The sequence below is a fragment of the Vigna radiata genome, unplaced genomic scaffold, assembly GCF_000741045.1.
Source record: "Vigna radiata var. radiata cultivar VC1973A unplaced genomic scaffold, Vradiata_ver6 scaffold_83, whole genome shotgun sequence".
NCBI classification, from domain to species: domain Eukaryota; kingdom Viridiplantae; phylum Streptophyta; class Magnoliopsida; order Fabales; family Fabaceae; genus Vigna; species Vigna radiata.
Window position 1 is genome coordinate 22,024 of NW_014543268.1, and position 27,057 is coordinate 49,080.

Here is a 27,057-nt window from a genome sequence, read left to right on the forward strand (position 1 = left end):
TTAAAATTTATAGGGGGGAAATAACGAGATTTGTTAGCAAATGTTACAAAAACTAACTAATTAGCAAACGTTTTAGATTTATTTGGTGAATTAACATAGATTTTGGATGGTACAACAGCATTCGAACATTTGCATAATCATTTGAGAATGTTTCAGATTTGAGAAAAGAGAGCTAATTTGAAAAGCATGACAGAGTAATTGCAGTCTCGAAAAACCTGATCACGTTGTGTAGACAACATCCTCCCATGGGTGTCGATAAAGAGGTTGCTTGAGTCTCTTTTGGTCAAAGGTGTGCCTGAAATTTGACACAAACAATGATGAAGGGGTTATTATGAGAAGAAGCCATGTTACATTAATTTTGTTCAAAAAGACATGCAGTGAGGACCACTCAAAACTCACCCAATCAGACCAATGGAGCGTGCCAGCACAAAGAAGCCATTCAGATACCCAATCTTCACAATTTCATCAATCTCTTGCTCAGTGAACATTCCACTGCCAGCAAAAAGATCCAAGAAAATAGACCCAATGGCACCATCGATGTTAAGAATTAAATTTTTTGCCTTTGAGAGGGTGTAGGCTTCAACTTCAACCGCATATTCCATGTATTTAACACAAGGAAAATGTGTCCTTGCAAACTTTTGTAGCAGCTCAACTCGCTTGTCTTTCCTGTCCTTATTCTTTACCCTGTTTCCAAAAACCCTCAGGTTTATAACTTTCCTTTTGCGTAACTCAATGAATAGAATCAACATGTTACCTGTGTCCTATTCCTGGCACACGAATCCCCTTTTTCTTCATACCTTCAACAAACTCATAAGCTCTAAGTCCCTGTAAAAACCTTTTTCTCAATTAAAACATTGAATATACACACACACACACTGTCATAAGGATTTCACAGGAAAACACTGATCATACATACACTGTCATGAGCATCCTTAAAGTAGCGAGCAGCATCGTCAATGGCACCCCCAAATCGAGGACCAATTGTAAGCAAACCTGATTCAGAAGCTCATTCTTTATCAGTTTTGTTCACCCTATCAGGTGCATTTACTAGATCAGTAATTTGCAGATTAAAGGCATGCATGCATGCTTGCATGTATGATGAATTTACCTGATACAAGACAGGAAATTAGGTCCTTCCCTGCCCTTGCTGTCACGATAGTATTATGAGCTCCAGAGGCACAAGGACCATGGTCGGCACATAGCATTATGCACATCTGACCAATGTAATGTATCGTCAAGATTCAAGGTGGAAGATGATATATGTCAATAGTTGATTTGGAAAATTTTTACATTTTAGTTCTATACTTAAAATTGATTTCTGTAGTCGCTGTATATATAAATGTAAGAACTGAAATGAGTAGTGAAAGTAAAGCTTGAAAATATCCATAGAAAGCTCTGTACTATTGAATAACCTACCTCAATAAATTGAGTACAGTAATGAGGAAGGCTGCGTTTAAACCACAAAAGAGAGATAACACCACCGACACCATAGCCTTTTTCGATAATGGAAGACATGGATACACCACCATAGCATTGATCCTCTCCTTCAGTAAAACATTGCAAGAAAAAAACCTTAGGTTAGCAACCAAATCTGTCCAGAACATGAAATGCAGCTCAATTCTAAATTAACATCAGTGGATTCCAACGTACCCCTCTCATCAGAAATTGTGGAAATAATATGAGTTGGAGCACGGACTTTCCCACTCTTAATTGCAGAGCTGAGGTCCTCAGGGATTGGAGGAGGAGTGATTTCCTTGACTGGCGTGATTTTACCTTCTTCAACCTAAGAAAGATAATCTAACCATTAATATTACAACTAATAACAGCATGCTACCTATTTCCAGGATCGTAAAGATACATTATTATGTGATTTGAATATTAATGCATACTAACCAAATTGTGAAATGTTTCCTTAAGTGCAGCTTCAAAAGTTTGATATGATGTGGGAACAACAGCTCCAGCATCTCTCAGTGCCTGATTATTATGCAAGAGCCATTGGACACTAAGAATGTTATCCTTCAATGAATGAACAATGCTTTAATTCAGAACTTGAACAAAGTGAAAGGACTTGAAACATACTGCTTCAGATTTCAAAGGCCCTGCACATCTCCCACTAACCCAGGCAACCACAGGCTTTGATACTTTCCCCTGTTTTAGGGCTTCCACTATGGAATACTCATCACACCCATCTTCCTCTCCAACTACTACCATAATTTTAATCTAACATATAAACACTTTTTAGTCATAATTTATAACATTCTTGTAAAAACACATAAAATAATTAACTTAGTATCCTCTGGACTCTAGTAAGTTGCTTATTGGAACATATTTTAGGTTACTCCTAAGGAATAAGAAAAGCATTACCTGTGGTATGTTGTTAAACCGTAAAACATGGTCAGAAAGTGTGGAACCAGGACAAACATCTCCTCCAATGGCAATGGCTACAGTGAAATAAGATATCATTCAGATATGATAGCAAATAGGACAATGATATTTTAACAACTCTTTTTTAACAATTTTTTTACAACAGGACACGTGTCACCATTTTATTGGTTTGTTTGAATTTATTCTAAAAGAATATTTGAAACGGACCAATTACAAACTGTCACGTATGCGTTCTAAAAAAGTTGTCAAAAAAAGAATTGTTAAAGAGACTTTTTCCTAGCAAATATGTAACTCCTACTACACTTCTGAAAAAGAGAAGCATCCTTGTATTTTAACAACTTTTTTACAATAGGACGCGTGTTACCATTTTATTCGTCTGAATAAAAAAATATTTGAAACAGACTAATTACAAAAGAGTTGTTAAAGAAATTTTTTTCAAAAAAAAAAAAACAACATAGCTTGAAATCATGTCTCCTTCTTCACTAGATCAAAGGTCTTCTTTCATTTTTTATTTCAACAAGTCTTAAGTTGATTAGGTTCTTAATCTATTGTAATAACAGTGTCTTCTATTGTAAAATCGAGTATTATTAGTTGTTTGTCTTAATATGTATGGTGTGAGTTGAAAAATTGAAATTAATATTTATAATTTACTTATTGTGATCCATCAATTATTTTGATTTATAATAGTTTATTGTTTTTGTGTTTTTTTTCTTATGTTTTAAAACATGTTATGAAGAATTAATTGAATATTATATTTATTTATATCGGGTGCTTAATTATTCTTAATAAATCAAGATTTAGTGTCATTCTTAGTGCATTAATTAATCTTGTTGTTTTTGGTTAGAAGTGATTCTCATAAAACACATTTACTTATTAAGAAGATTCGGATGTAAATATTTTCTTGTCTCTTATTGTTAGAAAAAACAAAATGCTTAGTTGTTGTTATTATGTTTTCAAGAAGAGACTCACCTTTGATATTATTGGACCTAGTCTTTTTGAGTTGGATGGATTCACGAGGTAATTTATTTTTTGTCTTTACCATTTAGAGAGAACATTTTGAAGTAATTTATTAAATTTAACATTTTTCTGGGTTTTAATAATTACTAAAGCCTTTGGGCCAAAAATAAACTTGTCCAATAAAACATGGGTTTTTCCTTCTTGTACTACATCGAATTTCTTTTTACACCCCATCACAGGGTTTTGAAAATTTTGATCTGAAATAGGGTGGGATGAGTGTCTTTAAGAAAGATATTTCTGAAATTAGTTTAGTGTTTTCGGAAAAGCAAAAATCCAATTTGATGAAGTAGAAGCATAAAAAAACACTCGATAATACATCATAATACATAAAAAAAATATACTTTGAAATACATATATTTTTATATTTATTTAACATTATTTTTTTAAATATAAAAATTTATTTGTTTATAATTATTTTACTTGTATACTGTGTAATTTTGAATTACTTAAATGCTGCTATGAACAGATCAGAAAAGAGAAAATGAGCATATAAATACCTTCATAAATCCCATCAGTTACACGAGAAATAATGTTGCATAATTCATTGAATGTCTCACCCTGAAATTCAAAAACCTGTCATAACCATTCATTACCATGCCAAAAGAAAAAACAAAAGCTCAAATTCTGAATTTCTATAACTCAATTTCAAATAAAAGCAATTTCATTGAAGACGCGATATTTGCCAAAAAAGTAATAGCCATTATTCCAATTCACAATATTAGAACACTGTTTAAAAAGTAAAAAAAAAATCATTGAATTAATAAGATTATATTTATTTATTTTTTTAAGTTTGAAAATAAAAATGTTTTAAAATTTGAAACATAACCAAATTTCAATTTCATATCTATATTTAAAACTAAAAACACTTTTAACCTTAATTCCATAAACGTGTTCTACCCATGATTATTAGAATAAAATATAACGTTGTTTTTTTATTATGTATGTGATTTTTTAATATTAAATTAATTAACCTTCTCAAAATATTTTATATTTTTAACTTAATTTTTATTAATTTTTTATATATATTTGGTTCTTAAAATTTGTATACCTTTTAGTCTGCCATTTATTCTTCGCTGAATTAGATAACGTGACTATTATTTTATTATGTTATTTTGTTTAAAAAATATAAACTTTTATGATTAATGTAAAACAATATTATTTTATTAATTACTAAAATATCACATTTTTTAAAAAACAAGATAACAGTATAATAATATAACAATTAGATAATTTATTAACTAAAAAAAATAAACAACAATAACTTAATCGAAATATATAAAAAAGATTTAAATATCCAGTAAACAGAAAGAATTAATTAAAAATATTTAAATTTATAAAGAATTTAAATGTTAATTAAATATTTGTAAAAAACATCGAATTCGGCACAAGATTATGAAAAGCTAATGCAGTGGAAGAAAATAATCTGCAGAAAGTGAATAGATACATACAGATTTAGATACAAATCCAACAGATCCAGGTCTGTAGAGTTTGCAGTGAATTATATTGTGAATTGTTACAGATGTGTCACCAATTTTGAAAGCACCTGCTTGAATGGCTCCAACAGTTCCTGGACCAATAATAACCTACCAAATCAACAACACCAAAATAAGTTATTTTACAATTATATATTTTAAACAATATTTTTTTGACAATATTTAAATATCATTTACGTATAATTGGTACATAATGATGTTTATAATTATTATTATTAATTATGAAATAAATAGTTCGACCAATTATAAAATAACACGTAAATTATATTTAAATTGTTTTCTAAATCTGAATCAACTTCCACCTTATTATTTGAACGGGCATACGCAATCAATTGCTTAGTCTCTGCCTCAGCCAATCCTTCACCCATCACAGCAACAACTCTAATTGTTGCCTGCTTCAAAGCACACATCGACGATTCATCACCACTGCATGTACCAAATTTTATTCTATTCAAATATTTCCTAGTTATCATGTATAATTGTGCAACGAAATAACATCAAGATATCATTCACATAAAACTAATTTACGAAGTGGAAAGTTTATATTATAAGTTAGTTTGTGAAACTTAAAATCTATCTTTTAATATAAATTCAAAATAATGAAAAAATAAAAAAAAATGGGATAGTTAACCTTTTAAATTATAAAAATATGATAGTTCATTACAAGTTTACACATTTAATATAAGTTTGGACGATATCTCAACTAAAGTCATCATAAGTGTAAATTACTTTTTCATAAAATTTTAAAAATTGTAAATATTATAAATGAAAATTGTTAGGAATGATGATTATTTTTATTTAAACCAAAGTGGTCCTAACTTATGACAATTTTAATCTAATTAACTTGAGAGTTAGATTTTACTATAAATTTGAATATAAAATAGGATACTTCGTATTGACATAGTTTGACCATCCAACCAAAATCTAATACAATTCGGTCAAAATATGTACGATTGAAGTTGTCATCAATTAGAATAACTTTTGTTCAATTAAATGTCGTCACTATTTGATGACTTTATCTTTTTAAAATTTTATGAAAAAAGTCATTAACAATCATGACAACTTTAATTAAAAAGTCTTATTCAAAATTGGTAAATTTTAAGTCAATTATTTTACGGAACAAATTACCCCTTTTTTTTAATTTGTTTTTAAAATAATAATAGTAAATAATTTCCTGACCTTGTGTGTGAAGCAAAGTTGATGAAGACATCAGCAGTAGGATGAGCAGCACAAGCTGCTTCAATGCTGCATAATAGTAAGAAAACAAGTAAAATAAACCAAATGGAAAACTACAAAAGGTGATGCAATTTGTGTATATGAGGAAGACATACGTAGCATGAACTGGGATGAGAATTTCCTTCTGACCAAAGAAGATCTTTTGAAATCCTTGAGAACCAGGGTTAATGATTCCAGCAACTGATGGTGTTTCCCTTCCTAACACAAAATCAGAAAATTATAAGAACAAATAATAATGTGAGTTTATGATTTTCAGTAATCGAAGGATACTAACGAGAAAGGAAGTCAAAATCAAGCATCTGCTGGATGGGAAGTTGCTTGTAGTTGTAAAATAAAGCTTGTGTAGTCGGTGAGAATAGTTGTCCAGTGGCCATGAGGAAGAAAACGATAAATCTTTCTAAATTGCAGAAGGAAAGGATGAGATAATATGAATTGAAAAGAAACAGAGATTGGTATGAGAAGCATTTAAGCAAGCATAGATTGAATAGGACAGTAGAAGGATGAAGAAGAGAAACACAAACCGGAAGAGAATTCTGGTGTAGGATAGTGATAACTAGCATCATGCATATTAATTAAAATGTGAATCCCTCCCTCAAATGTTTTCAAGAGCCGTTACTGTTTGTACGACCAATTCGAAAACGAGGCTAAATAATACAGAGCAATAATGCTATCTGACCCCTGTTTTTCTGTTCTGATACTAGCTGTCCTTACCAAGCAAGGACGGAGATGGTAAAATTTTAAATTATTACCACCAAAAAAAAAAAAAAAAAACTATTTTATTATCTTAAATTTGAGAAAATAGCAGAAAACTTAGACACAGTCTTATATTTTTCTTATAATTTTTATTAATCCAGTTTCAAATCTACACTCTCATCTTCGTAATAAGTAATTATACGTTTATATCCTATATTTTAATGCATTTTAATTTCGAATTTTAAAAATTAAAAAATATAACTATTTTAATCTAACTATATTAAAAATTTTAATATGATATTGTTTGACATATTTAAGTGTAAAAATTAATATGAAATATCGCTTAACAAGTTAAAAAATTTGATGTCATAAAATTACATTCTTTTGTTTTTAAAGTTTATAAAAGAAATTACATAAAAAGATAAAGACAAATTTTAATTTATTACTAAAAATATATTTAACATTTTTTTAAAATCATAATAGTTATTTTATAAAAACTCGTGATTTATTTATAATTTTAGAAACACAACTAAGTAAATAAAATAAACTTTTGTATGTTTTTATTGATAAATATAATAATCTTAATTTTTTATTTAACATATTATCTTATATCTATTTATATTTATAATTTACAATTATTGCAACAAGTAAGTTTAAATTATTTAATTTATTAGTAAATTAAAGCTAAATAAAACAATGTAAATATTTTTTTAAATATTACATTTTTTTATAATATAAAAAATAGTCATGTAAGTGAAATATAATTTTGTATGCTTTAGTTAAAATTATACTTTTTTATAATTTTCAAATTCTATAAAAATTTAAATTAATTGAGAATGATTTATTTAAGTAAAATTAAAAGTAACAAGGTAGTGGAACTCTTACCAAAATATTCATCCTTTTGTGAACTCATCGGCAACAAGTCCGAGGCAGTTTCTTTCTTTATGCACCTATACAGAGTTTCAATCACGCCCTCCGAAACTATAAAATTTCAAGTTTTTCATTTTTAATTTCAAATTGTTTAATCCCAAAAACTTTTGGAATATTACAAATTTGTATTACATATTATATTTCAAGTTTATAGTTCAGGATATGAAGAAAATATTCGAAACGTTCACGTAAATGTATGAAGACTAAAATAGTTCAAACAGATACTGAGAAAACTATGTAAAATACATAGAAAAGTTACGTAACTATAAGATATCCATAAACAAGTTAGATAATTTAGTATAATCAGCTTAATAAATTGTATAAAAAACTTCGATAATTCGATAAGAAGTCTAAATAGCTTAGTTTGACATACTTAACTCTTCCGGATGTTTGATAGACTATCTAACTTTTTCGTACACTTTATTAAATTCTTTGAATGTCTTGTCTAATTATTTAAGTTTTTCATGCACCTACCTAACATATATGGATGTCTTTTAAATTGTTTAAATTCTTCATGATCTTAATCTATCTCTCCAATGTATATGTTCTTTTTTATCATATCACCACACTTTTAATGTGGTTTAACAATAATGACTTGATTAATACACATTAATAATAATTTGGAAACAAAATTGAAACAAAATTAAAAAGGAAAACAAGTTGACAATGTGCATATTAGGGGTTGTCTTGTGGTGCATCTGGTTGAGTTTGCGAATAGAGGGCGTGAAGGTAGTCTTGAGGGGTCGTGCTTGTGTGCGATGGGAGCGATATGTGCAACCTAAACGGAGGTGGATGTTGTTGTGCTCATGGATGGATACGAGACTCACCATGGTGGACATTCTAGGTCGAAGTTGACGTGGGCCATTGGGTTGAGCATTGATGTAGTGTTGGCCTATATAGTTTACTTTTTAGTATGGGTAAAGACCCATCACATGTATATTAGGTAGGGTAAAAAAATAAATAAACAAATATAAAATAAATAGTCTTTTGCTTTTAAAATAAATGAGTATTCAAATTTTAGTTTTGTTTATAATTTCAAATGAATTATTTAAATTTAAAAATTACCGAAATGAATGTTTTTGTGTTTTAAAGGAAAATTAATTTTGACTAGATTACATACACATATGATGATAATCGTGTTATATTTATAAGATTTTTCTTGTCAACGATAAATTAATCTATATTGTATAATGTCTGATCCGGTCGGTATGTCGGCCAATAAGACAACTCCGATGACAAATGCATCATGTTAATGGAACGGTGTTGAAATGATGTTAAGACCGTTGAGTGTATTTGTTCTAATTTATAGATTAAGCAGATAAAACGGGCCTAAATGGTGTTGGGCTACAATGGGATCAATACGGGCCTAAGTGGCATTGGACTAATATTAATTAAAGGTCCAAGATAAAATCCATAAATAGTGAGGTAAGGTAAAGAGGTAAATGTTAGATTAATTGAGTTTTAACACTTAATTGTGAGTCGATTTGTTGATTAAAATCTGACTTGAGCGTTGGAGTACCTTTAGCAAGTACCCACCGCTTGAATTGGATTGGATGAAGGGAAACCAAGAGAGCTTAAAGGAAGAAAGAAGGCAAGGTGAAGTCAGAAAAGTGTCTCTCTCGGTCTTACTCATTTATATACTGAAACATAATCTAATGACAAATTTCTTCTTAAGCATATTTTATTATCAACGTTTGATCATTACAGCAAGATACTTCTAGCAATTAATATTATTGTCTAAAGACTTGATATTAATGTGCATTAGGTGTCTTGACAGTACGAGACACCATTATTTGAATTTTTTTTATAATAGTTTTTATGATGTGAGCTTAATTATATTTCTTTTGTTTTAAATTCATTCACTGTTGCTTTAATATTTGCTAATTTGAACTAGTTTCGATTCTTAATGGAACATTTTTTAAGGACTCAAATGAGAACATGAAAATTGTTCTTGACTGCATGGATCTTAACTTTACACCAAAGATTCAGAAACACATTTCTCCTAAGAAATCTAGTATCTCTAAGGAGAGAAAAGATTATAAGAAGTGAGATTACTCAAATCACACGAGTCTTAAATGCAGTCTTGCTTTGGTCTGTTATGAGGTCAATTTAGTTCCAGTACTAAGAAACACAGGGTGGTTAGATTCTGGTGCAACTACTAACATCATTGTTTCAATAAAGGATTGCCTAAGTTATCGGAAGTCAATTGATTATGAAAGAAGATTATATATTAGAGATGGCAAATCGATGAAGGTGGAAGTTAAAGGTATTTTAGATTATTATTGTGTGTTGGTTTTTATTTTAGATTTAAAAGAAACTTTAGTCGTCTCATCATTGGAATAGAATTTGGTTTCACTTTCCTATTTGGACAAATTAGGTTATTTGTGTTCGTTTGGAAACAATGAATTCAGATTATCTTTAAATTCAAATATTGTTGGAATTGGTTCATTTTTTGCTAATAATAATCTACATGTGCGTGATACGATGACTTTCTATAATGAATCCTCAAATACAGAACTCATGTGGTACTAGGCATAAAATTGATGACACTGATTCAGGAGCATTGTGATAGAGGCGTCTAGATCACATATCTAAAAATAGAGTTGAATAACTTATATCAAATGGGATTTTGAATTATATTAACTTCACAAACTTTGATGTTTATGTTGAATGTGTTAAAGGCAAACAGACCAAAACAATGGGATCAGAGGCTATAAGTTATAAGATCCCAAATTAAAGACAATATTTTAGATGAAAACTACCACATTCTTTGAGGATATTGAGTTTGGAAGGGAAAAATAAGGTTATAGACTTTGTCATAAAGGAAGAGTCAATTGAAATTCCATATATGATTCATATAGTTGCTTTTAATGAAGCAAATTTAGAACCTCTACAAGATATTGTTATTGAATCTCTCATTCAAGATAATTTGATTCGTGATGAAGAACAAACTCAAGATCCTCAAGAACCTATGCTTCATGAGCCAATATCTATGTAGAGATCCATGAGAGAAAGGAGAAGTGCTATTTCAAATGATTATGTGGTATTTCTCCAAGAAAATGAGAAAAATAATGGTATAATGGAAGATGATCTAGTCAACTTTCGTCAAACCATGCAAGTTCTTAATTCGGAAAAATGGATTAAAGCAATGAATGATGAGTCTAAATTCATGCAAGACAATAAGGTTTGAGAACTTATTCCATTATCAGGAGGTGTGAAACTCATTGGTTGTAAGTGGATATTTAAGACCGAGAGAGATTCCAAAAGTAATATGAAGAGGTATAAGATTTGTCTTGTGGCAAAGGACTATATACTTAAAAAGAATGGATTGACTCTTTTAGGATAATCACGTTTCTTGTTGCACATTATGATTTGGAGTTTCATCAAATTGATGTCAATATGTCGTTTCTTAATAAGAACATTGATGAAACCATTTATATGGTGTAATTAGAAAATTGTGTTAGAAGACCTAAAAAATATGGTTTGCAAAATTGACAAAATCCATTTATGAACTAAAAGAGACATCTTGACAATGGTACCATAAATTTCATCAAGTGATTCTCTCATTTGGTTTCGAGACGAATGTTGCTGGTGACTATGTGTATCACAAATTTAGTAAAAGCAAATATATTTTTCTGATATTGTATTTTGATAACATACGATTTGTCACCAACAATATAAACATGTTGCATAAAATTGATAGATTTTTGTCTAAAAACTTTAAAACGAAAGAACTTGGTGACCTCTCCTTTGTATTAGGAATTCAAATACACCCAAGATTTTAAGATATTCTAAGATTATCACATAGAAGTTATGTTTAAAAAGTACTAAAAAGTTTGGTATGCAAAATATAAATCAAAGAATACTGGAGGAGCTAAAAGAGACAAGGTCTCAATCAATATCCAAAAGAAAATTTGAATTTAAATTTGAATGAATGTGAATTATTCTAACTTATTAATTAAACTATATTTATTCTTATATATCTTATTAAGATAAAAATTTGGTTTTAATAACTTATGCTATATTAGTGTGTTTTAATAACTTATGCTTGCATATTAGTGTGTTTTAATAACTTATCCTTGCATATTAGTGTAATTTATAGGTGCAAACACAAGGAAAAGCATTGGAACGAGGAGGGAGATTTTATTAACTTTCATAAATATTTGTATATATGTATAATTGAGTAAGTTTATAGATATAAACTTTATAAAAAGCTTTGATAAGTTTACACACTATACTTTATAGTTTAATTATTAAAGTGTTAGAATAATTTCTCTATTGAAACACTTTATACTTAAATACAACCAACATGAATGCTTAAAAAAAATAGTTCAATTTACGAACATGCAAAAAATTTGTGCATGAAAAACAGACTACCAAGTCTTTTAAAACTTTTACAGTTAATAACAAAACATTTTCCCCAACTTGGGCAACACATGAGCTTCAATTTATGTGATAATTTCCTATTGAATTCACATTCATCAATGTTCATCAATGACCTCTCTTTATGAAATTTATCCTCACCAATAAACCGTACAACACTAGTCTAACTCCAGCATATTTCAGATGCATGATTTCCCAAAGGATTGCTAATGCATTGCAAAGTTCTTACAATTACAATTTTTTCTCACTTTGTGTAGAGAACATCCTCCCATGGGTGACGGTATAGAGGTTGCTTCAATCGCTTCTGGTCAAAGGTGTGCCTGAAATTTTAAATAACAATAAATAAGACCAAGCCATGCATAATATACTTTGGAGGAGGTAGGAAATCCCAGTTCAATAGGTTCACAAAAGACATGCTATATGCACATCCAGTCGGCTACGAGGACATCATGCTGATAAAAAAGACTTTGTTTGGATCATAATACTATGAAAATTTGACAGAGAAATAACCCCACACATACACATATATTTATAGTTACGATTTGAAATTCTCTCAGTGTTGTAAGAAAATACTTGGATTAATTAGACAGAGAGGTACGGACACGAGAAGAGATGAATATATTTGAAATTAAAAAAATAATGTCAGTTTGACACTCATAATTTTATAATACCATGTTTCTTCTGCTTTTATTTTTACTTTTTGTAAAAAATAATTTAAGAAATATTTGAATATACGAGGGAATGAAAAAATTTCATTCCCATAGGATATAAAAAAAGGATAGGCACAAATTTTTAGTTTGAGGACAGACATCTAACCCTAAAATATAGTCATCCCTAAACCCTCCCCAACCCTTGCCATCCCTTAAAAAATGCCACAAAGACCCAAAAATACAATAATCCAAAAAATGCTTTTCACATGAAATACGTATATTATTAATTGAAACTCACCCAATCAGACCAATGGAGCGTGCCAGCACAAAGAGCCCATTCAGATAGCCAATCTCCACAATTTCATCAATCTCCTGTTTGCTGAACATCCCACTGCCGGCAAGAAGATCCAAGAAAAGAGATCCAATTGCACCATCTACGTTAAGAACTAAATTATTTGCCTTTGTGAGGGTGTAGGTTTCAACTTGAACAGCATATTCCATGTATTTAACAGAAGGAAAATGTGTGCGTGCAAACTTCTGTAGCAGCTCAACTCTCTTATCTTTGTTGTCCCTATTCTTGATTCTGTTTCATAGGGAAAAATAAAGCCTTAGATTTATACTTTTATGACACTACAACAGCAGCAGGAAATTATAGCATATTCATCGCTTAATTAAATGAACAACGAAATAGGCTACCTGTGCCCTATTCCTGGCACACGGATTCCCTTCTTCTTCATACTTTCCACAAACTCATAAGGTGTAAGCCCCTACAAGACACAGAAAATATGTTAGAGATAAAAGCCAAAGTTTGCGGTGTATTTTTTAGGAAGGCAGGGCCTCTGAAAATTTTTGAAAGTTTTTCCTCTGTTTCTAAGTTTATTGTATAAATTATAAAATAATTCTTTAACCCATTATGATTTCATCCCACCTCTCCCAAATATTCTCATTAGTTCCAACCAGATTCACAGCAAAAGTACAAATCATACCCTGTCATGAGCATCCTTGAAGTAGCGAGCAGCATCATCAATGGCACCCCCAAATCGAGGACCAATCGTAAGCAAACCTGATTCAGAAGCTCATCACTAACCATTTTATGGCATTATTTATCAGCATACAAAGTTTTGTTTTCCCAAAGAGATATTATGCCTACACCAGTAATTGATATAATTAGGCATATATATACCTGATACAAGACTGGAAACTAGATCCTTCCCAGCCCTTGCTGTCACAATAGTATTGTGAGCACCAGAAACACAAGGACCATGGTCGGCACATAGCATGATGCATATCTGACCAATGAAACGGATTAATAAGATAGAAGGTGGGAGATAATATCAATAGTTTGTTTTGGGAAAAAAAATCTAAGACAGAAACTGACAGCACAAAATAAGTTTCACTATAAGTGTAGGACATTTTTACATAATCAAGACAAAGAGAAAAAAAGGAAAGGAGGAAAATATTCAAGGAAAGCTCTGTACTGTTGATCAGTTTACCTCAATAAATTGAGTACAGTATCGTGGAAGGCTGCGTTTAAACCACAGAAGAGAGATAACATCACCAACACCAAAACCTTTTTCAATAATGGAAGACATGGGTACACCAGCATAGCATGGCTCCTCACCTTCAGAAAATATTGGAATACAAAACTTCAGTTGAACAATCGAATGAGAGTGTCTCACCCAGAAAATGAGAGATGGTTATCCCTAAATTACAACATCAATGGATTCCAATATACCTCTGTCATCAGAAATGGTGGAAATAATATGAGTTGGAGCACGGACTTTTCCACTCTTAATTGCAGAGCTAAGGTCTTCAGGGATTGGTGGAGGAGTGATTTCCTTGACTGGAGTGACCTTCCCTTCTTCAACCTGAGATGGGCAAACCATTTACAACTAATTAAGGAAAAGAAAAAAAAAATTTGCAATATCGTGCATTTCCAAGATTTGGAGAGGGGAGTAAATTCAATTAAACATATGAAAATTTTCAACATATATCCATACTAACCAATTTGTCAAATGTTTCCTTAATTGCAGCTTCAAAAGCTTCAAATGATGTGGGAACAACAGCTCCGGCATCCTTTAGTGCTTGATTCTTTGCTTGAGCGGATTCTAACTCGCCACCACTTTTAGCTCCCTGATTTATGTAAGAGCCAACAGAGATTAAGAATGTGGTGCTATGATAAATGATTTACAATTTAGTCAAGGTTAAAGGAGCTGGGACATACTGCATGACCAAATTGTACTTCAGATTTGAATAGTCGCGCACATGTCCCACTAACCCAGGCAACAACTGGTTTTGATACTTTCCCTTGTTTTAGAGCTTCCACTAAGGAATACTCATCACGCCCACCAAGTTCCCCAAGTACTACCATCATTTTAACCTGATATTTAAGACAAACCCAGACTGGTCAATAACAAGAAAAAAAATTATATCCTCTAAATTCTAGTCGGATATTTATAGGATGCACATATCTTAGGTAGCTCCCCAAGAATAAAGAAAAAATTTACCTGAGGTATGTTGTTAAACCGTAAAACATGGTCAGAAAGTGTGGAACCTGGGAAAACATCCCCTCCAATGGCAATGCCTACAGTTAAACAAGATATAACTTAATATGGTGTTGACAAAATCGAAAAGATAAAATCAGCAAATAATTACCTTCATAAATCCCATCAGTTACACGGGCAATAGTGTTGTATAGTTCATTGGACATCCCACCCTGTAATTCAAAAAGTTGTTTTCTTTTAGAACCATCCGTTCATACATTATACCATGACAAAAAATTCACAAATCTGAAATTCTAAATTTTCATACAACACTATTTGCTACTTGACATCGAATAAGCAATTCCATTGAACATGTGATATTAACTAAAGCAGCTATTTCCATTATTTAGCACTGGAGAGAGCATAGGGAGGGAAAGAGTGCTCATTGATGCTCGAAAACATATCATGCAAGTAAACTAACCATTCATGTTGTGTTGTACCTTTCTCTAGTTATAATTCCATACATCTGTAATCCACAGTAATTATTATAATCTCACCATCCATTCTGAAATCTAATATAAAGATCGAGTTCAATCTTTACAAAAATATCACATGTTCAATGGAAATAGCAAAATTTAAATGATAGAGAAATAAACTCAAAGATAAGGAATTGAGCTACACAAAATTGCAAATTTGTCCTGGCACACTATTTTGTATCTACACATACTGAAGGTACAGAATAAGCTAGCAAATCAATAAGGCATTTGAGAGACAGTCTAATAACTATACTATATTTCAAGAATCTAAATGAACTAAGCTATGATAAACAATTATAAACAGGCAAAAGCTACTGTTCATGTTTATCTTTTCAAGGATTATTATTAAATTTCTCAAAGCTGTAATTTGGGACTTGAATTAGCTCGTTGTGGTGGAATATTTTCTGGGCACAAAACGAGTATACATAACAAAGTATCGTATCTAAAGCCAAAAAAGTAAAATGCATGCATTGGTTGAGATATTAATCAAATTCTGCACGTTCGTAACACAAGCAAGTTGGGATTATCAAAAGCTTTATAGTGATGTTAGAAGAAAAAGTGGATCTACAATTTGAAGATGACATCAACATAAGCAGGAAGTGAATGAATACATACAGATTTAGAAACAAATCCAACAGATCCGGGCCTGTAGAGCTTGCACTGAATTATATTGTCAATTGTTCCAGCTGTGTCACCAATTTTAAAAGCACCTGCTTGAATGCCTCCAACAGTAGCTGGACCAATAACAACCTAGCAAATCAAGAGCAATTGATAAGTCTTTCATGTTATTTTATAGCTATTAAATTGATCAATATATTTCAACTTTCACCTTATTGTTTGCACGGGCGTATGCAATCAATTGCTTAGTGTCTGACTCAGGTACCCCCTCAGCAATAATAGCAACAACTCTAATTGTTGGCTGCTTCAAAGCAGCCATGGATGATGCTGCAGCACTGCATGTAGATCAATTTGAAAATGTTGACATCATAAGGATTTAGGTAGGGAAAGAAGGAAAAGAAAAAGAAATAGGGACTGAATAATTGAAATTGATATTGATTTGATGTGACATAATATGATAAGAAAGACAGACTAAGTACTACCACTAACAACTATATATTTTAGTACTAGATATCCAATCCTAATTAAATAAGCAAACAACTCAAGAAATACGTAACCACTCCTAAAAGATCATTTAAGATACTGTAAAATATTCTCTGATCTAAAATGACCTCATGAACTATTTTGTGCAAGAAGATACCATAGACTCCTAATAATAGTAAATAATTTGCTGACCTTCTAAATGAAGCAAAGTTGATGAAGACATCGGCAGTAGGATGTGCAGCACATGCTGCTTCGATGCTGCAAAATAAGTCCGCATAAGGCTAAGACAAATCACCCCACACAAACAAGAATGTCATGTTTAAAAGTTGGTCACTTTGTATTGAATGGTATCTTGAAACGGTAAGGAGACATATGGAATAAGGGAAAAATTTCTCTTGGCCACAACGACAAACCGAATCCCAAATTCAAACAAAAATATAGGAAGTTTGTGTAGACAAATGGATGAAGAACACATACGCAGAATGAACAGGGATGGCAATTTCCTCCTGACCAAAAAAGAGTTTCTGAAATCCCTCAGAACCAGGATTAATTATTCCAGCAACTGATGGGGTTTCCCTGCCTGTGAACACAAAATTAGTACTTCCATTAGTTTTAAGAACATATATTAATGTCAACGTATCATTTTCTGTAATCTACCAAGAATAAAATCAAGATGATAGAGCTTATACAAACCACAGAGGAAGTCAAAATCAAGCATCCGCTGGATGGGCAGCTGCTTGTAGTTGTAAAATAAAGCTTGTGTAGTGCGGGAGAATAGTTGTCCAGTGGCCATGATGAAGAAACAGATCGACCTGGCAACAAACAAGTGCGTTACTTTCTATATCACAGAAGAAAAGTTGCAAAGAAATAGTTGAACCGTTACCGTACCAAAAGTTATATTTAAAACGTAATATAAACAAAAAAAAAAAAAAAAAGATCACATAATTAATAATGTACTATATTCTCCATATCAGTTGAAATGAAACACAGAGTTGATATCTCTAACTAGGTACAAACATTAAAGATCTATCTTAAGCAACCATAGATTCACCCCCAAGCAGTCACCAAGGCGCAACTTTACTATTACGTCAGGCTCATCCTCCAAACATAGATTCAACAACATTAAATAATTATATATCATTCACAACTATAGCCATGTGATCCTCGTGATCCAAATAAGGAGGAAAAATAAAAAATCAAACAAGTCAGTAGTAAACAAGGTCCATAAAACAACCTCATTCTAGGAACTGACCAAGAGGAAGAAATAAAAACCAACCAAAGCAGAGTCGTTTAACGGCAAAAACTTCGCAACTGAGGAGAACGAAGTTACAATCTCAGTGAAAAGCAAGCCAGAATTTAAAATCTGCAACAATATAAGTAAGAGAACGAAACCAGAATCGATGTTTCATTCAACAACAAAAAACGAAACACGCCGTCACCACAGCAACTGAAAATACGATTTGCGCGATTCGATTTGAAAATTAAACGAAGGAAACTAGCGAGCGAAGCAGATCCACTACCAGCACAAGTTCGAGCCGAATGTACAATAATCGAACAACACACAGCGAAAAGCGGAACAGAATATTCTAGAATAAGAAGCGACAGTTTCCCTAAATCGCGCAGAATTGAAAATTGGAAGCGCAGAGGGAAGTGAACAGAATGAAAAATGGAGATCTAGGATTTGGTTGGTGGAAGTTAGTTGGAGAGTGAGTAGCTTACCTCACCTGATGCACTCGCCTCGCTCGCGGAATCGGAGAGGAAGTGAGTCAAGAGCGAGTTGGAGGGGAAATGAAAAATGATGGAATGATATAGGCGGGTTTATATAGTGATGGAAAGAATGTGTGAGTTGAATAGCGCGAGTCACGTGGGGCGTGGTAGTTAGATTCCTAGCTGTACAAAATTTACTTGTTGTGCTCCTTTCTTTCAAGTGGTGACTTGTGTTTATGTTAGTTAGATCAAAGCCTATTGTAGAAAACGAGGCCCGTGTTAGGTGAGGTGGCTAGCTATTGCTAATTTTGCTTTGTTTTTTAAAATAATAATTAAAATTCAAAGAAATTGGTCTTTCACATACACTCTTCGTTGAAACATAATAATTACGAGTTATGAAATTAGAAATAAAACGGTAATGATCCTTTAAAACAACGGTGGGATTACAATGCAGGATGACTGTAAAAATGAAACTTTAAAACCATTAAAATATTACATGTACATACCTTTATAGTTTGGAAATCAATTCTGTTTCATTGGTTTGACGGAAAATTGACCACCTCTCTGCTTACATAATCTAAAAAAAAACGATTAACAAGGAGCCAAAGTTTCGTTTTAATTTTCTAAACTTTTAGATGTTAAAGTGTTGATATTAGTTTTTAGGATAATGATATTTAGACAACATTTTTTTGACAACATTTGAACATTGATTACGTGTCAATCTGTGATTAGTCGTAAATTACTCCCTAATCAATAATAATAATCATAAACACTATTATGGAGTAATTTACGACCAATCACAGTATGTTTAAATGTTGTCAAAAAAATATTGTCTAAATATCATTGCTCTAGTTTTTATCATCTAAAATATGTAATATGATCATTTAATGCTAACTTAACGTTTTACCTAACTTAATTTTATATTAATTTAATATTTAACATGCACTTAGCGTTCTAATTAAGTTTTATACATTAATAATTTAAAATATTATAATAATAAATAATAATGATTTTATATATTTCAAATGGTAATAACAATGTTAAGTATATCATACTTGTTTGTAAGGAATTTTATGAACTTTTTATTAATTAAAATTAAATATATATAAATTAAAATATTAAATCAGAATTTTTTTTACAAATTATGCTATATAAAAAAGCAATCTTCATTGAAATATTTACGAATCGGAGATAACCCCGATCAGATACTCTTTCAGGATTAATACGTGTGGGAGTGTGGGGAACTAAATATTAATCAATGAAGTTTTCTTTAATGCTTCAGTTTAATTTTAAAAATATTTTATTAAATGTAAATGGACCTAAGCATGGAATTTTACGTCATTGTATTTTGTCGATTTTGTTGCTTACTTCATTATGTGTTACATGTGTTTTTTTCATAGTTATAATCTGTAAACATCAACTGAATGACCTCTGTCAATAAAAAAAATAGACAAATTAATGAAGACCTGGAAAAAGTTAAGTAGGAAAATCAACAACTCAACGGTTCAATGTGGCGTGACAGTGCAGCAGCAAATGTAGCTGAAATGAAATCGTGTTAATGCCACTCACAATCCCAGTGAAAAAGATGTGGAAGCAGAAAGAAAAAAAAAATAAAAAAAATAGAGCAGGGAGTAAATTTTTAATAGAAAACAAAAATTGATTAAAATCCATTTGCTCCTTAATCAATATAAATATATATATATTTAAAATGTATGCAACTTATTTACATATATAAACTTTTTAACTAATATGAAATAAATAATTTTAATGATGAATATTTACATAAAAAATTTGTAATAAATATTAAATGAATATTGTTAATGATACTTATAAATAATAAATACATATTTTAATTATTATGGAACAAGTACAAATAATATCGAACCCCGTAAGTATTTACTAATTATCAATAATATATTTTATTTTAGTATTTCTTAAAACAAATCAATTATTAACAAAAAAACATTAATCATTAAAAAAATATTTTAAATTAATTATATATATGTATATATATTTTTTTTCATTTATATTTAAGATATTAAATTTATTTTTAAAAATATTAATAATCCGTAACACTTTGTTAATAGTTTTGATGCGAAATCAAAACATATTTAAACTTATTTTGAAGGTGTTATGATTTAGATAAATATTTGAAAATAAAGTAGCTGCAACATGTGTAAGAACTTAAATAGGAAGGAATGAATGGCGAGTATGTTGGTTGAACCATACAAATCAATTTAAGTACAGCACAAAACGATGTTGGTGGCGTGAACTTTAAGTCAGGCTATTGCTATTGTTGATGTATTGTTAATTGTCATTAATTAAAGCAGTTACACACTTTTCAGAAAGATCGAGTGGGATGAAATTAAGAGACTTAAAACTAAACGAACTATAATTTTCAATCCCACTGCTGTTTTGAATGGGATTAAAGAAAATAATGATAATAACTTTTTAAAATGACGTTAATTACAAACTTATTCAAACAATAAGTAGAAGAAAATAATTTGACCTTTATTGTTTCCTGTTGTAAATATGAATATGTCTTCAAACTATGAAATAAAATTTGTCAATGTGTGTGAAAAGTTTTAAGAAACCCTAGGGCTCCTTCTCCTTGGTATCGGACTGATAATTGAATTGGATTGGATGGCAATTCTATTGTTACGTGAATTTCAATTAATATGTATGTTTATGTTTCCTTATTGATAAATTAAAATGTATGAGAATGTTACGTATGGTTTATAACATTTAAGGATATTTATTTATTTGAAATCAAGTATGATAAATTTTGTTAATCACCAAAGTGACTAAAATTTTAAATTTATTTGATTTCAAATTATTAATGATTTTAATTCAATTACCTATATAATGCTAAATTATGAATAATTTATTTATGGTTAATTGAAGTTCATTGTTATAAGCTATTTTTGGATGGTTGATTAAATGTTTCTATGATTAATAAGTATGATTTTAAATACTTTTGTATGCATCACTAATTTTATTTTTATACCCAAAGACAGTAGGTGATTTTAGTTTATGCATATTTTAATTATCATTAATGTTACAATATGATTAGTAAAATTATGTTTGTGTATTAGTGAATCTTCCAAATGAGAAGTTATTATACATAAAGGTTATTATAATATTTAGTGATTCCTTCTTCCTTTCTAAATGTTCAATTCCTATAAATAAAATATCATCTCTCTCAATAATTCAATATGATATATCCAATTTTTCCAATAACCACCATATTATTCCTGGCTTGGTGAAATAAACAGGCTAAACATAATAATACTAAGTAAACTATGGTTTGTTTTCTGTTGCACCAATCCTCGTGCAACACAAGCTAAACATATTAATACTAATGAAACTTCCCCCACAATATTTAAATACAATAATATTTAAATACAATAATTAATCTGTAAGGATAAATTATTAAAAAACACACTCATTGTCTATGTTAGAGTGAACTATCCAGTACAATAATAATGGAGACCCAATTATAAATAAAATATCCATAGCATGGAAAACGAGGGACCACGCTCGTGCTCCATGAACCCTCTAATATCCTAAACAATGAACAAACAGGTGAAAAAAATTGTGCCTGTAATATATCTCATGTCGTGGAACAGAGTGAAATAAATAGATTAATTAAACAAAAAAAATTTAAAAGCATTTAGTGATTATAGGACAACCTAAAAAGTCACGTGACTTTATCTTTTAATGAGATTTAAAACTACTTTTATACTTCATTAAAAATATAATTTAAGTATAATATAAGTTAACTGAAATAAATAACTATAAATATAAATAAAGGTTGACACAGGTACTACAATATGAGATAAGTTGTAATTTTTTCAAATTTATGGTAATTTATTCACATATGAGACTTTCTTCGTTGGCATTATTACGACGAGCTTAATTGGAATTGGTATGACCTTAACCTTGTATAAGTTACAATGTTATGATTATTTTGTCTCCCTGTATAGACCTCAGTACATTATTTGAGTAGATCGACAATGGCGATAAAGTCTTCAAAAAATGATTGAGGAATTTCATGAAAGCAATGATCACCTATTTTCAGTCGTGTTTTAATATTTTTGTTGTTGCTTTTTATGTCATTTCTAAAATTATAAGATAACTTTTTCTAACCATATCTTTTTATATATCATGTATTGAGAAAATTAAAAGAGATATAATAGTACAAAAACATAAATCTCTACACTGATAAGTTTTTGGTAAAACTCTCAAAAATTTGTTTTGAAATTTGAAATAAATAGTTTTAGAGAAGCTATGATTAGAAATGTAGATTAAAATTGATTTGAGAATGGTTTATCACTTTTTAACAAGTTTCTATTCTTCTATGGTATACGCTACACTTTCAAATACAGCTATGAAGGGTGATTGTGAAGTTGCCATCGATCACAGACATTTAACAGGTCCCACCAAAGCAAGTGCTTCCTTAAGAGCCATCAAGAGATACTCAGAATGATCCTCAATTGAAGCAGCTCCACCATGTTCTGATTGCATTGATCTCAATACTCTACCAACAATCTGACCAAAATGTACATTGTAAGACTTGACAAAGTAGTATGCCAGTGTTGTATGACTATAAGCCAACAAAAATTCTTATTGTTATTGGGTAGGGGTAATAAAAAATCTGCTAGCAGTGTTGCTTAATGCACAGGGATGCAACTAACATCTATGTACATCTAACAAACTACATAAATAAATAATTCACCTTCCGTGCGTAGCCACCGTATGCTATGCCACCAATCAAAGCATGTGGTGAACCAGATGAGTTTATTGCTGATTCATCATCATGCAAATATTCTGGGAAAAGTTAACCAGAAGCAAGGTATAGTTATAATGAAGTGGAGAAAATGAGATACAAACTAACAAAATGGGGACACTACCATTAATAGTTGTTTGAAAGAGTCCCTCTTTTTTCAACCCTTCAATTGTGTGAGCATTGGTTCCACCAGCAAGTTGAAGAAAACCTACCATGTTAAGTGTCACTAACATTAACAGCATCTAGAATGGATGTAAGCCTTGAACATAAAATGAGTTATAAGTTCAAACCAGGAGGTCTTTGTTTTGCTTTAGCCAGTTGAACAGCAAAGGCAATCGATTCCTTTGTTGCTCCTCTCCCAATATCTCCACTCATAGGACGACCATCTAACTTGAGTTTTTGAAAAACAAAGGTGAACTTGTTAACAGAAATATGGAAGAAAATTTGGCTCATAAAAAATTGAGAATGTTCAAAGGCACACCTGCCATAAGTTGAAGCTTTGAAGATTGGGTTTCATGATGGAGAACATATAGTTCATGGCGGATATTGTTGAATCACCACCATTAGGTAAGCTAACCTGGATTATTTCAATAGTAAATTGGCGATTCAAAGTCCCAATAGCCAAGAGGCTAAGTATTTATTGAAAATTTACTTCTATCCCTTAAATATTAGAACAGATTGGAGGCACCCCTTACAGCTACAAGCTTCAAATATCCTACTGAATCTCCCAGAGCACTCCAGAGTTGTTTGAACAAATTACTCTGTCTATAGAAGGATCAAAGGTCACATAAGGAAATGGATTCAAACAAAAACGTCAAAGAAATAGTGTATCTCAATCATGAAAAGAGAAAGAAAGCCCAGAAGGCTTGGTCAAGGCATTTCGTGAATTGAGAATTATACCTTTTTTACTTGAAGTGCTTTATAAAATTCTAGAAATATCATTGTGTTATTTGATATTATCAATTTGTATATTACCTTCCACTTGTGTGTATCTCCATAGCATCAATGTCATCTCTCTGGATTAGATCAGCAGTTGTAATAGCATCTCTTACATATGTTACCTCTCCTACATCAGTATAAAAGGTACATACAGTTGAAAATCAAATAACATCATTAAGATAGTAACTAAACAAAATTGAACTAAATACTTAAGAGTTAAGAACATATAATCACAGATGGAACTGGGAAATATCCCACTTATTTTATCATAGGGGCAAACTGGAAGACAGCGACCACAGCCATAGCAGCGTTCTGTTATGACTCCATCCTGCAGGTTATAGCCAATTAAACATTACAACTTTTAAGAACATAGCCGTATGTTCTGAAGAAGTTTGTAAAAGCAAGTTAAAACCTTCAGTACACTTGGTGCTTCAGTATTATATGAAATTCCAGAAGATTTCCCAAGGAATGATATTGCACTAGCAGGGCACACATTTTCACAAGGCCTTGAACAGTCTGCTGGACAGTCCTCTGGATCAAATTCTGTTCAGAAGACACGAACATTCATATTTAAGTGATATATTAAGCGTTAAAACCTGATGCATCATATTGAATCTTTGTTATTTGAGAAAAAACTTTCAATACGATGATAATAAAAGATGATCATGCTTTTGTAGTGACATGCCATCATAGTGGCATTCTGACTATCACAACCCTTGTCTCCACACAACAATATCAGAGGAACAAGTTCTTTGATATACTTTTTTCATTTTTTTTATCATAACTCCTGCATGGTCATAGCCCTATGGTCATGAATATAAAGAGTACAACTTTGCATTTTAGAGATTGAACTGCCACTTCATCCATGTTGAAGTAAATGAGCCTCTCACCATATAGTGAGTAGGTAGACTTCAAATTGGAAATTGTTTACTCATATTCTGAATTTGGATATCATGTGTTCCCTTTCCAACTTTCCTAGATCATTATCTAAGGGTTAGCTTTAAAAAGACTGACATATTTTTGGTTAAAGCAACAACCAATCAGTCAAGTTATACACCAGAGGTACTGAAATTCAAATATGTAAACTATGTTCTGAATTTTCTTAATATATGGACTAGCTTACAACAATATATTATGGCCAATAACAAAATGGGTGTGTTCACCCTGCAAATCTTTTAATTGTAAAATAATTGAAATGGATCATGATAATTCAACCACTTGCAAGGTCCTTCACGGCACAATATTTCTGACAAAGGCACCCAATTAAAACTTACCGGCTTTTCGAAAATGAAGATCTTTATCATCATTTACACTGATCATCACCCACGGCCTTCTAACGCATACAATATCTCTTGCAGCTTCAATTCCTTCATTCACAGCACTAACAACTGATGCATCAGCAGCACAGTCAATGCAGTCAACTGCAACCATTTAATCCAATTTAGACCACTTGACATTCTAAGAGTTAATAATAAGATCAAGTTTGCATAACTTAAACAGTGAGAGGAAAAATATTTGATGAATGCAATTCCTTTTGGTGTTATTCTCCAATCATAAATAAAATTTCACTGATTAGTGTAAAACAAGATGAAATGAAACTCTAATTCTGATTAGAAAAAAACCAAGAGCACATACAGAATTGCATTTAACTTTTGTCCACAGTGAAAATCCAAAAGCCATAATTTTGGCAGAGCTGAATTCACCCAAAGGATTTGTAATCATGGAAAGCAATGCTCAAGGAAGCTTCAATTGTCCAAAAGAAAAAAAGAGCCACAGCATGCTGATTATCGTGAATGTATATATTGTCTGCTATATTACTCTAACCCCAAACAAAAGACCTTACCTCCAGCAAGAGTGTAAACCAGGCTGAGATTTCTGACATCAACAACATCCTATATATGGAGAGAGAGAGAGAGAGAGAGAGAGAGAGAGAGAGAGAGAGAGAGAGTGTGTTGTTGGAAGTATGAGAAACTCTTTCGAATTGAAAAACAAAACAAAGTGTGCTTACTTTTACATACCTCAAAGCTTGCACCACAAATGAGCTTGACCCAGTTACCTTTGTGGAGAGAGTGAAGTGGAGAAGATGAAATGGAAGGAAGCACGAGAGTGTTGACTATGCTCTTCAAGTTGTCAGCAGTAGACTTGTTCTTGGTGTTTGTCTCTGGGATGGAACTGTGCATGCCTGAGTTTGTTAAAAAGAGAGAAGATGGAGCAAGAGTTTTAGTAGAAGCATCCTGATATCTGGTTGAAATATTTGTAGTGCAGAAATATCTGAGAGCCATAATCCCACACCCTCTTTTCATCTCTTGTTTTATAGTGCTCCTGGGAAAGGATAAGTCTACAATTTTTCATTTTTTATTCCTTTAAAAATAGGACCCAATTTAATTTAATTTATTAATAGGTTAAATTTAACACAACTTAAACTAATTTATTATGTTATATATAATTTATTTGAATTATTTTTTATAAAAACTATCTTATTTTTTCAAATAAGTTTTTAATACTTGAAAAATGTAATTTTTAATAAAATAACTTTCTAAAATTTTGGCAATTGATCTAACACAATTCAATCTATTTATAAACAAATTAGATTTACCACGAAAATAAGAAAATTTAATTTAACCAAGCACGATATTATTGTAATGAATGAAGTGGTGCCAAACCCGCAAATATCCTAATACAAATAACATGTGAATTAAATGTTTAAAGAAAAAA

General features: G+C 31.0%; 3 protein-coding genes across 5 annotated transcripts; all 3 read right to left on the reverse strand.

The window, feature by feature from the left end:
• LOC106754078 (ATP-citrate synthase beta chain protein 1-like) lies at window positions 1–6,863 on the reverse strand. Of its 2 annotated transcripts, none has more exons than XM_022777822.1 (16): window positions 6,406–6,863; window positions 6,227–6,325; window positions 6,075–6,140; window positions 5,198–5,321; window positions 4,851–4,985; window positions 3,900–3,975; window positions 2,365–2,441; window positions 2,080–2,220; window positions 1,894–1,974; window positions 1,651–1,783; window positions 1,417–1,544; window positions 1,109–1,214; window positions 917–993; window positions 755–825; window positions 400–684; window positions 1–295 (listed from the first exon to the last, which is right to left on the reverse strand). In XM_022777822.1, the coding sequence occupies exons 4-16, from the start codon at window positions 5,303–5,305 to the stop codon at window positions 220–222; spliced, it is 1,494 nt and encodes a 497-aa protein (XP_022633543.1). In that variant the 5' UTR covers window positions 5,306–5,321; window positions 6,075–6,140; window positions 6,227–6,325; window positions 6,406–6,863; the 3' UTR covers window positions 1–219. The 2 variants fall into 2 exon arrangements, with proteins under 2 accessions (XP_022633543.1, XP_022633542.1); XM_022777821.1 differs by having other exon boundaries at window positions 6,227–6,329.
• A 5,249-nt stretch (window positions 6,864–12,112) lies between these two features.
• Window positions 12,113–18,746, reverse strand: LOC106754137 (ATP-citrate synthase beta chain protein 1). 2 transcript variants are annotated; one of them, XM_014636114.2, is made up of 17 exons: window positions 18,627–18,746; window positions 17,601–17,719; window positions 17,385–17,487; window positions 17,100–17,165; window positions 16,636–16,759; window positions 16,422–16,556; window positions 15,443–15,503; window positions 15,295–15,371; window positions 15,012–15,167; window positions 14,792–14,920; window positions 14,523–14,655; window positions 14,281–14,408; window positions 13,971–14,076; window positions 13,774–13,850; window positions 13,484–13,554; window positions 13,086–13,370; window positions 12,113–12,457 (listed from the first exon to the last, which is right to left on the reverse strand). In XM_014636114.2, the coding sequence occupies exons 2-17, from the start codon at window positions 17,698–17,700 to the stop codon at window positions 12,382–12,384; spliced, it is 1,827 nt and encodes a 608-aa protein (XP_014491600.1). In that variant the 5' UTR covers window positions 17,701–17,719; window positions 18,627–18,746; the 3' UTR covers window positions 12,113–12,381. The 2 variants fall into 2 exon arrangements, with proteins under 2 accessions (XP_014491600.1, XP_014491601.1); XM_014636115.2 differs by having other exon boundaries at window positions 18,632–18,734.
• Window positions 18,747–22,802: 4,056 nt separating this feature from the next.
• Window positions 22,803–26,641, reverse strand: LOC106754067. Its single transcript, XM_014636009.2, has 12 exons — window positions 26,361–26,641; window positions 26,186–26,234; window positions 25,617–25,763; window positions 24,755–24,885; window positions 24,601–24,670; window positions 24,379–24,469; window positions 24,099–24,168; window positions 23,885–23,980; window positions 23,694–23,793; window positions 23,528–23,611; window positions 23,353–23,444; window positions 22,803–23,165 (listed from the first exon to the last, which is right to left on the reverse strand). Exons 1-12 carry the CDS (start codon window positions 26,622–26,624, stop codon window positions 23,034–23,036), a joined length of 1,326 nt encoding a protein of 441 aa, XP_014491495.2. The 5' UTR covers window positions 26,625–26,641; the 3' UTR covers window positions 22,803–23,033.
• Between the last annotated feature and the right edge of the window lie 416 nt (window positions 26,642–27,057).